The sequence below is a fragment of the Mesoplodon bidens genome, assembly GCF_964165515.1.
Source record: "Mesoplodon bidens genome assembly, chromosome: 16".
NCBI lineage: Eukaryota > Metazoa > Chordata > Mammalia > Artiodactyla > Ziphiidae > Mesoplodon > Mesoplodon bidens.
The window spans coordinates 69,793,610-69,807,963 of NC_138173.1; the positions used below are offsets into that span (position 1 = coordinate 69,793,610).

Here is a 14,354-nt window from a genome sequence, read left to right on the forward strand (position 1 = left end):
TCCCCCCGCCCCCCCACAAAAAAAAAAGAAAGAAAAAGGAAGCCCTCAGAGAGTACTCTTTTGACTACAAAAGCTAAACAAAACTAACAGATGTGAACATTTAGGTATATGTAATATGTCTTAGAGAAGTTGAAGAGAAGGGGCAAATCAGTGTAGCTTGGAGTGGTCAGGGAAGTTTTCATATTATGGGTGGGATTGGAAGAGCTGATCCTCGAAGAGTGGGCTGGAGTTAGGAAGGAGGACGGCATCACAGCAGCCGAAGCAGTGTGAGCAACGGCAGGGAGGGATGAATGCACGGTCTGCGTAGTGAAGAGCCTGCTGCTGTCTGCAGCGCCCTGTGAAGAAGGAGGAGGCCAGGGGCAAGCATGTTGGGGTGTAAGGGGTTCATGTGGTTTGGCATTCTCACACTCTTCCCAGATTCTTCACGTTCTTGCTATTCAGCTCATCAGTTGTTTTCATAACTTGGGTTTAGATCTTTATATCTGTGATGTGTACATTATGCTAATTATAGAAAGATATGAAATCAATGGTGTTATTCAGATTACAAAGAAAAGAAAAATCTTTGTACGTAGATTTATTGGCTTTGGCGCCAATTGTTTATACCTCTTTCGTAAAGGTCAAGTATCTGTTTACTTGAAGTGGCACTCTGCCCTCATTTGTATAGGAAATGATAGGAAAACATTGGAATTTTCATAAGTATAAAATCTACGGAACTGATATGTTTTCTGATAGTACAGTAAAAGACTTGAAAGCATGGAGTCTGTAACAGAAAGTGAATGTGCTTTGAGATAGCCATATAAACAGAATACTGAGTCCTAAAAGCAGAGTGGTTCAGTGGGAAAGACAGGGGAATCAGGGTTTTTAGTTAATGGCTGTGCTGCTGCTTAGCTGTCATTGGATGCAGCATTTCGCCTCCCTGGAAGTCAGTGTTCTTATCTGCACAGGAAAACTGCTATGCAGATGATATGTATATTTTCTAGCTGAAAAGCCTGTGAATCTATAATTCTTGTTTGCCAGTTAATTAATCTTGCAAAGGAATAATCCTTTCCTGAGAAAATGATTTTTTCCCTATAGCAGATCTTTCTCTCCATTATTTAGAAGCTTTCAAAGAGAGCAAATGGTGATTCTTAGAAATATTATACCTTTTTGTAAGTAATGGTTTTATTTTCTTCAGGTATAACATACCTGATATGTTATTTAAACATATACTTAAATTGTTATAAATTTTAACATCCTCCAGTAAAAATCAAAATTACATGCAACTAACTTATCAAGATTTAATTAGTGTACTTTATAAGGGAAATCAAAGTTATTTTTACAGGGAAAGAGACAATAAACTCAGTAAACTTGGTGGGGTCCTTAGCAGGGGTGTGTGTTTGCAGTTACTGCAATCATAGGGTGTTTATTTCTGTCGGGGCATTACTTGTTTCTATATCATGTGTTGCTGTTAAGGTTGAATTATATTTTCTAATGATGCTGACTCGCTCCTATTTCAGGAACTTTCACAGTTCAGTTTTATGATGGAGTTATTCGTTGTTTAAAGAGAATGCACATTAAAGCCATGCCCGAGGATGCTAAGGGGCAGGTAAGAGTGTTCAGCATTCCTAGTTACCCACAGGGATGTTTTCTTGAATGGTGACTGATCAAAATATATATATACAGACATATATATATTTTAAAGTGAACTAATTGTAGGATTATGTGCTGATAGCCCCAAATAGCAGCAAGAAAGAGAAGCTTAGAATGTAAAATAAATTATACACTTGATTTTTGCTTCTTTGGTTTTAGACCTGCTAAAGTTATAGGTCACTAGTTTCTGTTCCAGGTGAAATCCCAGCATCCACTAAGCTGGTGTTGTCCTATCGACCCAGCTGGATCGTGTAACCAGTCTATGGGAAGTGAGGTAAGTGCCTTTTTTTAATTTTGTTTTGTTTTTCCTGGTATATAGTATCATTTAGAAAGTTAATTTTTAATATAAAATTTTATATTGAGTTTCTTATCTTCTTCTTTTCTTCTATAAATCATAGTCGTTAATCTTCTTTCAAAAGGCGCTTACCTGACACTCTGTAGGCTGTTTCAGGTAGGGCTTTCTGAGTTATATGACGTAAGCAGTGTATTACATGCTTTGTCACTGCTCAAAGCAAGAATGAACGGTAAGCATTTGAAGGAGAATCTGGGATGAAGTTAAAACCATAATTCCATTATGGTTGAATATGTTTCCTGAAATACTGGAAAGAAAAGGTGCCGGTAGAAATTTAAAATATTTTCTTTTATGTTCTGCTGTTATTTGGGATTTTCAGCACCTGGACCTACAATTAATTTTAAGAAATTGAAAGTGATCTATAAGAATGTCTAATATGGAAATATGCTACATATTTATTGCATACCATGCAGTAAAAAATATCACCCTGAACTGTGTTGAAATCACATGGTCAGTTCCAGTCAAGTGTATATATTTAGTAGTCTAGAATGTAGACTATCACAGTTAAAAAAATTATTTTTGATGTTTTCTGAGAAGTGCATGAGTGTTTTAAGTGACGTGGTTTTCAAAAATTTAATTTTGAAATAATCAGCTAGCAGAGTTTTTTTTCCCCCAATTAATGTGGAAATGCCATTTAAAATGGAAATGCTTTTGATCATGAAATTGCTTTGTGTCTTCCTACTTGTATGTATAAATAAAATGTTCTCTTAAGCATTCAGTGGTGTGATTCCTTGGTTACTGCATGGAAAGATTGATTTAAACATTGGGAAGTTAGTACCTGTTTAATTAAAATTCTCAATTTTTTTTTTTTTTGCTTCAAAACTATTATTTTGTCATTCTAGTCATTCGAATGTTTATGAGATGGCACTAACCTTGAAACTTTATTTTTTCCAAAGAGACATTGAGCCAGTTTGGTTCATGGTAAAATAATAAGTTGTAAAAATTAATTTTTTGGATGTATTGGATGTTTATTTTTAATTAGTATTCTAGTCACACCATGATGTATTTAACATTAAAATCAATGTCAAGTACAAACTCTAGAAGAAAATATTAGTAGTATATTTCCTTTAATTTTACATTTTCTTCATAATTTTTAATTACAAGCACATTCAAAACATTTGTAGAATTGTTTTTTATAAAATGTTCTTATTTTTTGAATGTCTTAATAAATCAGGTGTTGTTTGGGCCGTGCTAAGAGAATCCCACTTTGCATATTATCATCTAAATTTTGAGTCCTTTGAGAATTCCTTTATAAAACTATACAGTAAAATTTCTTTTATTAAACCAGCAAAGGATAAGGAATCAAATAAATGCACTGTGGAAATGTTCTTCTTTAAACTTCCTGTAACTTCTTCTCACCTATTTTTCTTTTTTTTTTTTTTTTTTTTTTTTTTGTGGTATGCGGGCCTCTCACTGTTGTGGCCTCTCCCGTTGCGGAGCACAGGCTCCAGATGCGCAGGCTCAGCGGCCATGGCTCACGGGCCCAGCCGCTCCGCGGCATGTGGGATCTTCCCAGACCGGGGCGCAAACCCACGTCCCCTGCATCGGCAGGCGGACTCTCAACCACTGCGCCACCAGGGAAGCCCCTCACCTATTTTTCTTCTTGAGAGTGAGCTGATATAAAATTTACACTGTAACTCACTAGTGTTAAAGATTGGCTCATAAGATACTTTACCATTTTTAGAACATTTTTTGTATACATTGTTTTATTGGATTCTTATAGCAAATCCTTTGACATAGGTATAGCTGATATTTCTATTTCACAGTTGAGGAATTCAGAATTTAGAGAATGACTTACCTAAAATTTCACTCAACCATAGTGTGCAGAGTGACTGAACTCATATCTGATTTCATTATAGTGTTCATTATAGTGCAGTGCTCTGTGTTATCTACAGGAAACTTTGAAACATATCTTTAGTTCTCATTAATGGAAGGATCACACCAGTTATTTATTTATTTATTTATTTAAAAGATTTTTTTGATGTGGACCATTTTTAAAGTCTTTATTGAATTTGTTACAATAGTGCCTCTGTTTTATGTTTTGGTTTTTTGGCCCCGAGGCATGTGGGATCTTAGCTCCCGACCAGGGATCGAACCCACACCCCCTGCATTGGAAGGCGAAGGCTTAACCACTAGACCGCCAGAGTCCCTACACGAGTTATTTTTGATAGTGAATCTTTCCAGTTAAAAAATGGAAGAACAAAATAGTGGGAGAATTCTTTAATCACGCAACTGCAGTGATTCCCATGATTAACAAGTCATGTGATCAAGAACTGTTTTATCTAATTTCACTTTTAAAGAGTACAGCATGAATCTCTTTCTTCTAGTTTTCTCTTTATTGGAGAGAGAAAGCAACTGGGCATGGAATTTATCCCTGGCATCTTTTAGCATTTCTCTTAACAACTTAACATTTTCCTCGCAATGTGGAACCCAGAATTAAATGCCCTGTTCTTAATAAGACCGCAAATATATGACCTCTGCTGAATCATCACTTTCCTTTGCTTGCCTGTTGTACTTCTGTTTTTCTTTCTGCTCTGTTGATGGCACTCTATAAGTTGTTTTCATTGGTGTTGCTTTTTTCCTTCTACTTAAATGTTAGTCTCAAGGCTCAACTTAGCCATGATACTTAAGTCACCCAGATTGCTCCTTGACCTTAAACCCCTCCTTCCTATTAGTGTACACTTTGCCACCCCTTTGTTTAATGGTTTTCCTTTTGCTTGGAGTGTCCATTTCTTTTCTTTGCCTTTTTCCCTAGCAAATTCCTACTTTAGGGTTCAAATCATTTATCATTTTCCCTGAAGCCTTCCACTAGTCTTTCTCTTCAGGCAAAATTTTGTTGTTCTCCTGTAATATTTTGTTTATTCTCTACTGTCTCTCCTGTCACATTGTCTTATAGTTAATTTTATTTGCCTGTCAGTTCGTTATGGGCAGGACTAAAAAAGGAGGTGGTTCTGAGTAAAACTTGGATTGGGCAATACTGGTGCATCTGGTGTTCTTTGGTTTTACAAACTAGAGATATAAAATTTTATTTCACAACTTTGTCATAATTCGTTTTCTAATAAGACATGCATTGGGGATGTATTTTAAAATACGGGGAAATCTGGATATTGGGTGTCTTCCAGGCAGGAGCAAAGATGTGGCCACTCCAGGCCAGTGGGTTCTCGGGGTTTTCATCTAGCATCTTTTATTAGCTTAGCATGTTTCCTGGTATATGTAATAGGGTATCCAATAGAAAATTGGTGAATGAATGTGTTAGGTACAACATCGCATGGTGTTTTCAGTTCATTTCAGTCATGGGGGAGAGAGAGACAGATTTTGTATGTTTGCTTTTAATAGCTTATTGTCTTTACCATATATTTTCAAGACTGAGGGGCCATCAACTTGAATTGCTTAATGGCCTGTGTTTGTTAATGTAACCCATGAATTAAATGCATTTGATGTTGTGAAATTGTTTTTAGTTGCTTGGACTAAGAATTTAACGTATTACACATTTTGGTTGAGTCTGAATCAGTGGTCTGTTTGATAGCTTAGTGGCATCAGTCATCAGTTGAAGATTAACTCTGTAGAGATATTATAAATATTTGTTTTAAAAAAGTCTTTTTGATTGTGAAAATTTACATGTTAGTACCACTTCTTTACATCTTTCCATAATTATTACAATACGTGTTTTTAGTTAAAAGTAAAACAGTAAAAATTATTTAGCCACAAACTAAAAAAATTAACACAGGAAATATAAATATTTGCATCTCAGAAGAATGGTAACTAATACAGATTCAGGAAATTGTAGAGGGAGGGAAATTAAACTGGAGTCTGACAGTGTGTACTTTACCTTGGTCAAGTCAAGTAGCTCTTTTTTTTTTACTAGTAATATTAAGCTGTTGTGATAAATAGGTATCCAAACTTTAAAAGCTTTAAAAAATCATACTTTGATTTCTATGAAATTGACCTTACCTTGAGTGATACATTCTTCCTAATAAGGAATAGTAATTTGTTCAGTGGTAATACAGTCATCCCTCATTATCTGCAGGAAATTGGTTCCAGGACCCTCATGGATACCAAAGTCTGTAGATGCTCAAGTCCCTTTTATAAAATGGCACAGTATTGCATATAACCTATTCACATGCTCCCAAATCATCTCTAGATTACTTACAATACCTAATACAAGGTAAAAGCTATGTAAATAGTTGTAAGTACAGTGTAAATGCTATGTAAATAGTTGCCAGAGTATGGCAAATTCAAGTTTTGCTTTTTGGAACTTTCTGGAATTTTTTTTCCCAACTATTTTTGATCTGCAGTTGGTTGAATACACGCCTGCAGAACCCAAGGATAGGGTGGGCTGACTGTACGTTTCTTTTAATCTTTGCAGAATTACAACATAAGCTTTTTTTTTCTTATTACTTTTATGATCTGTTGCATTATAGAGAAGGAACATAATTCAACGTTTAAACCCTAAAGTTACCAAGGTAGAATGTCATGTAATATTCCACATTTGTCATAGGTTTTCTTATATTTTAGATTTTATTCCATCAAAAGAGTATTTGATATTGAATATTTTCCCATTTTATGTAAGATCATGTAACCAATTAGATTATTAAATTTGATAATCTACCATGTTGATGATCTACCTTGTAAATGTAGTTAATTTGATTTTTATATTTGTGTGCATGTGAGTGAAAGTAGCTTTGAAAATGTGATACATGTTTTTATTCATTAGTATAATTAACTTTTAATTAATTTTTAATGCTTCATATGTTTTGTGTTTTTCCTTTGGAGGATTGGATAGCTTTAGTCAAAGCAGCTGCTGCAGCTGCAGCCAAGAATAAAACAGGGAACAAACCTCGGACTAGCGCTAACAGCAATAAAGATAAAGAGAAAGATGAGAGAAAATGGTTTAAAGTACCTTCAAAAAAGGAAGAAACTTCAGCTTCTATAGCCACACCAGAAGTTGAGAAGAAGGAAGATCTGCCCACATCTAGTGAAACATTTGGTACAAAATATGTTCTTACATTCATTCCCTGTGGCAGTGGTAAACTCACATAGTGAATAAGTCAAATCCTTTGGCTGCCCGTAATTTGAACATGTAATGGAATTATTAGGATTTTTTTCCTAGCATAATATGATGGTTAAGTTTTTTAGCATCTTACAGATCTGAAGATTAATGGCCTAATATGGGTGCTTGATAATGATTACCCTCAGTATTCTTGAATAGAAATGCATTGAGAATTTGATCTGTAACTTCTACCAAGTAGGTTTTGGGATTTCTTTTGTGTGGGTTTTTTTGTTTGTTTGTTTTGTTTTCTTTAGCCTTTAAAATGCTTCTGCAAGCATTTCAATATATAATACAGAAAAAGCAGTAAGTCATTCCTTTCCTAAAGCATAACTGCTTAGTAGTTTTTTTATTTCTAATATATTGGTCTAGAGAGATTTTTGTTTTTTAAAGTTGTGTCAAGCACTAGATTGAAAAAATTAAGTGCAAAGATTTTTTATTATTTTGCTATTTAAAAAATATTCATGTGTTTTAACTTTGGATTCTAGATAAACTCTCATATATATATATATTCTGTTAAAAGTAGGACTTCATGTAGAGAACGTTCCAAAGATGGTCTTTCCACAGCCAGAGAGCACATTATCAAACAAGAGGAAAAATAATCAAGGCAACTCATTTCAGGCAAAGAGAGCTCGACTTAACAAGATTACTGGTAAACTACAATGATTCTTTTTGGGGGGGAATGGAGGGTTTAATTTTATAGTAGTTTGTTTTTAATAAAGGAAAATGTATCTGTTGGTTTAGTGTAGCTAACTGGTTAATAAGAAAGACAGTTGTTTTGTTTCTTCAAGGTCATCCCTTTCAACACCAGGGGCTTTTTCTGTTGGAAATGTGAAAAGTATTACATATTTTCTGCCTACCTCACAGGGATGTTGTGAGGATCCGTAGGATCAAATGTTACAAAATTCCATAGTTTTAAAATCACCTGGGTGGCAGGAGTAGTTTCTCTAAGAACTGAATTATACGCTTTTGTCAGCTTATGGTGACATAATGTCTGAGGTTCTAAATATTACACATTCTTACTCTTGACTGGTCTCATTAAAGATGGTACCATATATGGTTGGAAAGATGAATACTGAATTAAATTCAGCTCCCAAATTTGTTCTGCCCAATGTAAAAGTACTTCTATACGTTTTTAAAATTTCTCTTCTTATCTTCAGGTTGGTCTCTAGAATTTGGGCTTATTTCTCTATGCCTTGTTGTAATTAGGAAGTAGAATAGTAGGATGATGAAGAGCACTGGAAATTCTAGCCTGGTTAGTGTTTACAGAAGAAGGGGCCAGTCATACTAAGACCCACAGTTCCATTCAGCCTAATGATTCTAATCTTTAAAAAAAAATGTGAATATATTTAATTTTTCTGAGTATATGTTATAAAAGGGGAGGTAAAATATTTTCATTAATATTCAATCATACGCTCTTATTTTAAGGACAAATGATTTTTTGTGCCTTTGGCCTAATAAAGCTATGTAAATCTTTGTTGACATTCTTTTAAATAACTTGAAAAAGCTTGGTTTCATTGTCAGACCCAAGAATAAATGTAAATTAAACATTTTGACCATTTTCTAAAGAGTGTAAGCCTACTGAAAGATGACTTCGCAGCTGAGGGTTCTTTAGAGCCGCTGTTTTATTACAGTATTCATCTAAGTAATTATAATCGGTTTCAACAAGTGAGAATATTTAGTCTTTCCATTGTTAATATTATTTTTGTGCCTTTCTCTGATAAAGGATATATTTGGCCCCAGGACAGGAAATATTTCAAATCAATTTACCCATTCCCATTCCACCTTTTCCTTAGAAACTATTAGCTTTGGAGAAAGCCAAAATGTTATCCTAGTGATTATTATGATGGCAACTTGAGACTTCCGTTTTGACTTAGAATAATGGAACTCCAAGCTCTGTACTGTGGAATAGTACTTCTAACTGCTGTGATACCAAGATTGAAACAGCCTTATTGGGGGAGCCAAGATCAAGGAAGATGGAAGTGACACTGACGCTACAACTGCCAGTTTCCCAGCATCATGGTTTTTCCTACAATCTGGATAATCTGATTTTAGTTTCAGTCAGTATACTCTTAATATGTCTTACTGAGAAGTTCAAGCTCACCATTTAAAGAAGTAAGAAAACAGCTCAATCCACAATGATGCAGTATTTCCGCTTGGCCTTGAAAAGACAGTAGTGGGGGGAAAACCATTTTACCGTGTACCTCAAGGAAGTTCTAATACTGGTTGCTTTAGTAACACCCTGTGCCTTCTGTGGAGGGACTTTGTCTTCACTTCCTCTTGGGAATCTCAAATCAATAAGTAATATTTTGGGCAACAGTAGAAAGGCATAAGGTATTACGAATGTGAAACTGTTATGATCTTTTCCCTTTACTTACTCAGAAGATGTATGTTAGTTTTTTTAATAGTTCATCTCTGCATCTATTTCTGATTTCATGTTACAACTATATCATGCAAAAAGATAATAGATATTTTAAGATTGTCTTTTATGATTGAAACTCAGGCTTGCCTCTGTACAGTAAATTTCATCTGTGGACCATAAAAGGAGATGAGAACTAATATGAAATAGCAATTTTGTTATGGAATTATGGTATACTTTAAATTTCTCAAGCTCACTTATATCTATCTTTTTGTCCCTTTACTACTGAGAGGAATAGGCTGGTAACATGGCAGCATCTCAGCCTTCTCTGATGTATTACCCCCCCCACGCACACCATTTTATTTATTTTTTAGATAATTCTAACAGACAATAAGTGGACCAGCCGCTGGATAAATTTAATGCATGTATTTATTCACTCTCTTTCTATTTCTTCCTCATATATACACCCTTCAGAGATTCCAAACATGATTTCTCTACAGAGAATGGAATAGGATGGCTTTCTTCAAAATTTTCAAATAAGTAGACACTGAAATTATTGTTGCATAGTATATATATGTTCTACCAGAATCTTATTTTTCATTGTCATGTACCTTATGGGTAATTATTGAGACTTTATGCATACTGATTTAGAACAAACAATTTTACAAAGATAATAAAGTTTATACTTTGGGACAAAGTTGCAAGCGAACTGTAAGCAAATTTGAGTAGATTTTAAAGTATGGGTTGTCAGAGAGTAAAAGAAGAAGCAGCAGTTGGTGCATGGTCTGTTTGTAATAGTTCTAGGAGTTCCTGGATGTTCAGCCAGTTTAGATATGTTTGTACAGCTTAAGGAATTTAAAAAATAATTTAAAAACCCCAGATATTTGAATTGGCCAGTAATAAGTTATTGATAATAATAGCCAGGATATTTGGTTCTTAATCTAAGCAAGAATATTTTGTTTTGGACTTGCTGTATGAAAAGTAGACCATGAATTTAACCACTTTGCTCTTTCTATCTTCCCCATTACCAGATGCCCTGGCCTCTGTTCTGTTTATTCCTATCAGCAGTGAGAGACTAATTCCGTTTTATAGCTGAAGTAGAGTATTGAGAAATTATCACTTTATGGGTGGGACTTATAAAAATTTATATTCTCCTTCTACCTGATATTTAAATAATTTCTTGAAACTGCATGACACATTCTGTTAAAATGTTTATACATATCTTATTTGGATGAGGACTTGTTAGTAATATTGATAAGTAATATATTGATAATTAATACATATTTGCAAATAACAAAAATTAATTTCATTTGTATTTATTTTCCTCCAATTAATTCTTGAGGGTTGTGATCTATTTCATCTATTGATGTGATTTAGAAGTATTTCCACCACCTATATGAAAGGAAACGAAAAACGTAAAGTGTATTTAGTAGATTGAATAGCAAATATTTGTCCTCTTTGCGTACCCCTTCGAAGTAGGGCCTCTACTCAGTTCCCTGCAAAAGAAGAACCTAATTTCCTAATTATTTTTCTTTTTATTTTTAGTAGTATTTAACCTCAAAAATATTAGCTAGAGAAGAAAAACCTAGTGAATGCAGCTTTAAATGTTAAAGAAATATTCGGTGCTACATCTTTTTTAGTCATCTAAAAATGTGTTCAAAAGTTATATTAATATAGTTACGATTGAATTTATGATTTATAAACTATTTTTGTAAAATTACTTATACATTGGGTCTTTTTTCCTCCATTTCAACCTACACTTAATACTGTGTGGGACTTGAGCAATACGGATTATCTCAAACTGCACCAAATAGCAGTTTTTTGGTTTTTGGTTTTTTTTTTTGCGGTATGCGTGCCTCTCACTGTTGTGGCCTCTCCCGCTGCGGAGCACAGGCTCCGGACGCGCAGGCTCAGCGGCCATAGCTCACGGGCCTAGCTGCTCCGAGGCATGTGGGATCGTCCCGGACCGGGGCACGAACCCGTGTCCCCTGCATCGGCAGGCAGACTCTCAACCACTGCGCCACCAGGGAAGCCCCAAATAGCAGTTTTAATACCAATCATTGCTGTATCAAAATCATTGTTTTATTCTCAGCCTTTGCTGTTTTGAATTACAATTCTGAGTGATAGATATTCAACTTTATTATCTAATAATGGAAAGATGCCTTTTGCCTGATTTAACACTTGGCTCAAGTACTACTTTGAGAATACAATTTTAATATTTGAATTTCCAGTTAGATTACTTAACATCTTTGAGATTGTTACCTGAAAAAGTCAAGTGATGTTGCCACAGGGTATCTCGGAAGTTAGGTGGCATTTTGGGGCACCTTTTCTCTCCTATTAAATATGATGTAGACAGCTTTAATAATATAGTGGTATAATTGCTGAAGTAAGTTTACTATTATTTTGTCAATTATTAAACATGCTTCCTTTGAGGCCAAGGTTTTGTGTGCCTGACTTTGAAATGACACAAAAATGATTTGGGGGGACTTTTTATGTGCTTGGTGGCCATAAGAAGCAGCAAATAAATTTGATTCCATTGAGGGTACTATCTGGTGCTTAGCAAAGAATCTTGACTAAGTAAATGCCTGTAATTTCTAAATTAAAGCAGAGTTTTAATGTCTTGTAAAGTTAATTATGTACACTCCAGATAAAATATTCTGTCTTCTAAAATTCAGAATTAATGGTATATATTGGTGAAAACTGGAACTCCCAGTTTATTTCATTAATTGTAGAATGAGGCTATAATATTAAGTAAGTTCAAATGTTGTAGGAAGGATCTGTACTCTTTTCCATTAACATAAAATGGATGCATCCATGTTTTCACCACTTTTGTAAGAAGGTAAGCTACAACTGGGTATAGAAACAAACCTGTAAAGCTTAGGTTAAAGGATCCAGGTGAAATAAAAAATTGGGAGTATTTTTTAAACTAATAATCCAACAACAACAGCAATCTTATTTTATATTCTGGATGTTTGGAAGGATTCCTTATATCTTAATATTAATTCCATATTTTATTTCAGTTGTATAGACAAAGCCTAAGTATTAACAGTCTAAGCCATCTTAAGTTTTGGGACATTAAACCATAGAAATTTAAATTTGTACAGAATAAATGTGTATATGTGTGATTTTTTTAAAAGGGTATTTTTAATTTTTTTATTTTAAAAACTAATTGTGTAAGCAACTCTCAAGTTCTAATTCAGCCCCTTGAGCCATTATTAAGGGTGTTTGCATTTTTGACAAGTAAACTTCTGAGAGTGTTGTATTTACTTTCTATAAAAAAGTATAGGGGATTTCAACTGCTAAAATTTTTGAGAAGTTAATTAGTGTGAAAGTCAATATTTTTTCTAATAAGCAATTTCTGTACAATTTTTCTCAAGGTTTGTTGGCATCCAAAGCTGTTGGGGTGGATGGTGCTGAAAAAAAGGAAGACTACAGTGAAACGGCTCCAATGCTGGAGCAGGTATGAAATGGTAGCATTTGATTTTTTTCAAGGTTCCCAACTGGAATGATCACGGAGCTATAGTATCCACATAATTGAAATTGCCCTTTTGATCAGATATGGGAATAGGAAGGTAATTAATTGATGCTATATTTTTAACTCTGCCTTCTCTAAGGTATACAGATAAACTACAGACTTCATTAGTGTTTATTTTCAGTAGGCTGGCATTAAAGCCTTTGTCCCCCAACAGTTGAAAGCCTGGAGGCAGGCATCCCAGGGTATAGGCTTCCAGCTGGATCACATTTAACTAGCTTACAAAAAGACCCTTACACAAATACTTTTCATTTGTGAGTTAAAACAGGGTTTTTTGACATCTAATAAAGCTTCTTTTGTAAGAAGTTTCTTTTATATTGTAACAATTGGTGTTGTTAGACTGACTATGTGTTTTATGAATTGATCAATGAGCCATACATTTTTGCTAGGATGTATATTTTAATAACTACAAAAAAATTTTTAAAAACTATTAAGGGTCTGTCTTTAAACCACCTAATAGAGGAATTTAAAAGTGAAGGTTGCAGTTGCTAGATTTTGCCTTGGCTACCTTCAGATTCCCACAATACCTGTATATAGTGGACTGTGCATGCTTTTCCATTTTCTAAGGGCTTACCTTCTTGGGCACTGTAAGACTATAAGAACACAGTAATAGCCATATCTGGATTTCCTTGGTTCTCCTGTTTTAAAATCTGAGCCTTAATGTAGTTTTAATATACCCTTTTTGTATTATTTTAATTTTCTTTATTAGTAGCCTAATAAAGAAGACTTTAAAATGAGTACCTGTTGCTCTTCTCTATATGCGTTTTAAAAAACAGTCCAAATTTAATTGATATTGTATTGAGTTTTTCAGGGTTATTTTAGGCCTGATTTGATAACAGTGCATTGTTTTGGTGCCTCCATTAATGTTGTATTGAATCAGTGATCTTTTAAATTGATTAATATGTCAGCAAATCATACCTTCTGATTTTCTGTGGTCATCAAACGGTTAAGTCTTTGCCGTTATTGTCAGTATATCAACCAAATTTTAAGTGACTTTTTTACTGTGTATTACTATATTCAACGTCCCAGATATAACAATATTTTGTATTTTCACCACTGTTTATGGTATTCTCAGAATGCAATAAATCAGGGACTTGGGTAATAAAATGTTTCTGGAAAATTCATTACAATGTCAATCTTTCATTATGCACAATCCTGCTGAGATGAATGTGATTGTGAAAATTATTTATTATATGTGAAAGTTAGTGTAGAGGGCAGTGCCCATTTCAGAGAGAAATACAACATTTTGAAACTGAGCTTAAAAAAAGAAAAATTGAGTAACTTGGCTGTTTTTATTTACATAATTGAAAAAATTTTGAGAGTCCTTCCCAGTTTTGTAACAAAGAGACCAATGATCATTAATGAAAACTCTGTAAATTATTTTATATTTTTAAGGAACAGAATGCTGTTCCCCACCCCCCTTTTTTGTCATTCA

At 34.2% G+C, this 14,354-nt stretch overlaps 1 protein-coding gene across 17 annotated transcripts in view; it reads left to right on the forward strand.

Annotated features, from left to right (window-relative positions):
- Nucleotides 1-14,354, forward strand: part of PHF20L1 (PHD finger protein 20 like 1) — a gene marked incomplete at its 3' end in the record, with an annotated part of 80,330 nt that overhangs the window by 19,046 nt on the left and 46,930 nt on the right. For 5 of the 17 annotated variants that reach the window (XM_081258921.1, XM_081258916.1, XM_081258925.1 and 2 more), the window contains exons 5-9: nt 1,497-1,585; nt 1,814-1,903; nt 6,755-6,968; nt 7,552-7,680; nt 12,765-12,847. In XM_081258921.1, the coding sequence (XP_081115047.1) occupies nt 1,497-1,585; nt 1,814-1,903; nt 6,755-6,968; nt 7,552-7,680; nt 12,765-12,847 (605 nt within the window). Of the gene's footprint in view, nt 1-1,496; nt 1,586-1,813; nt 1,904-6,754; nt 6,969-7,551; nt 7,681-12,764; nt 12,854-14,354 lie in introns of those variants that run through there. The other 12 variants (XM_081258927.1, XM_081258928.1, XM_081258929.1 and 9 more) reach the window with 8 other exon arrangements.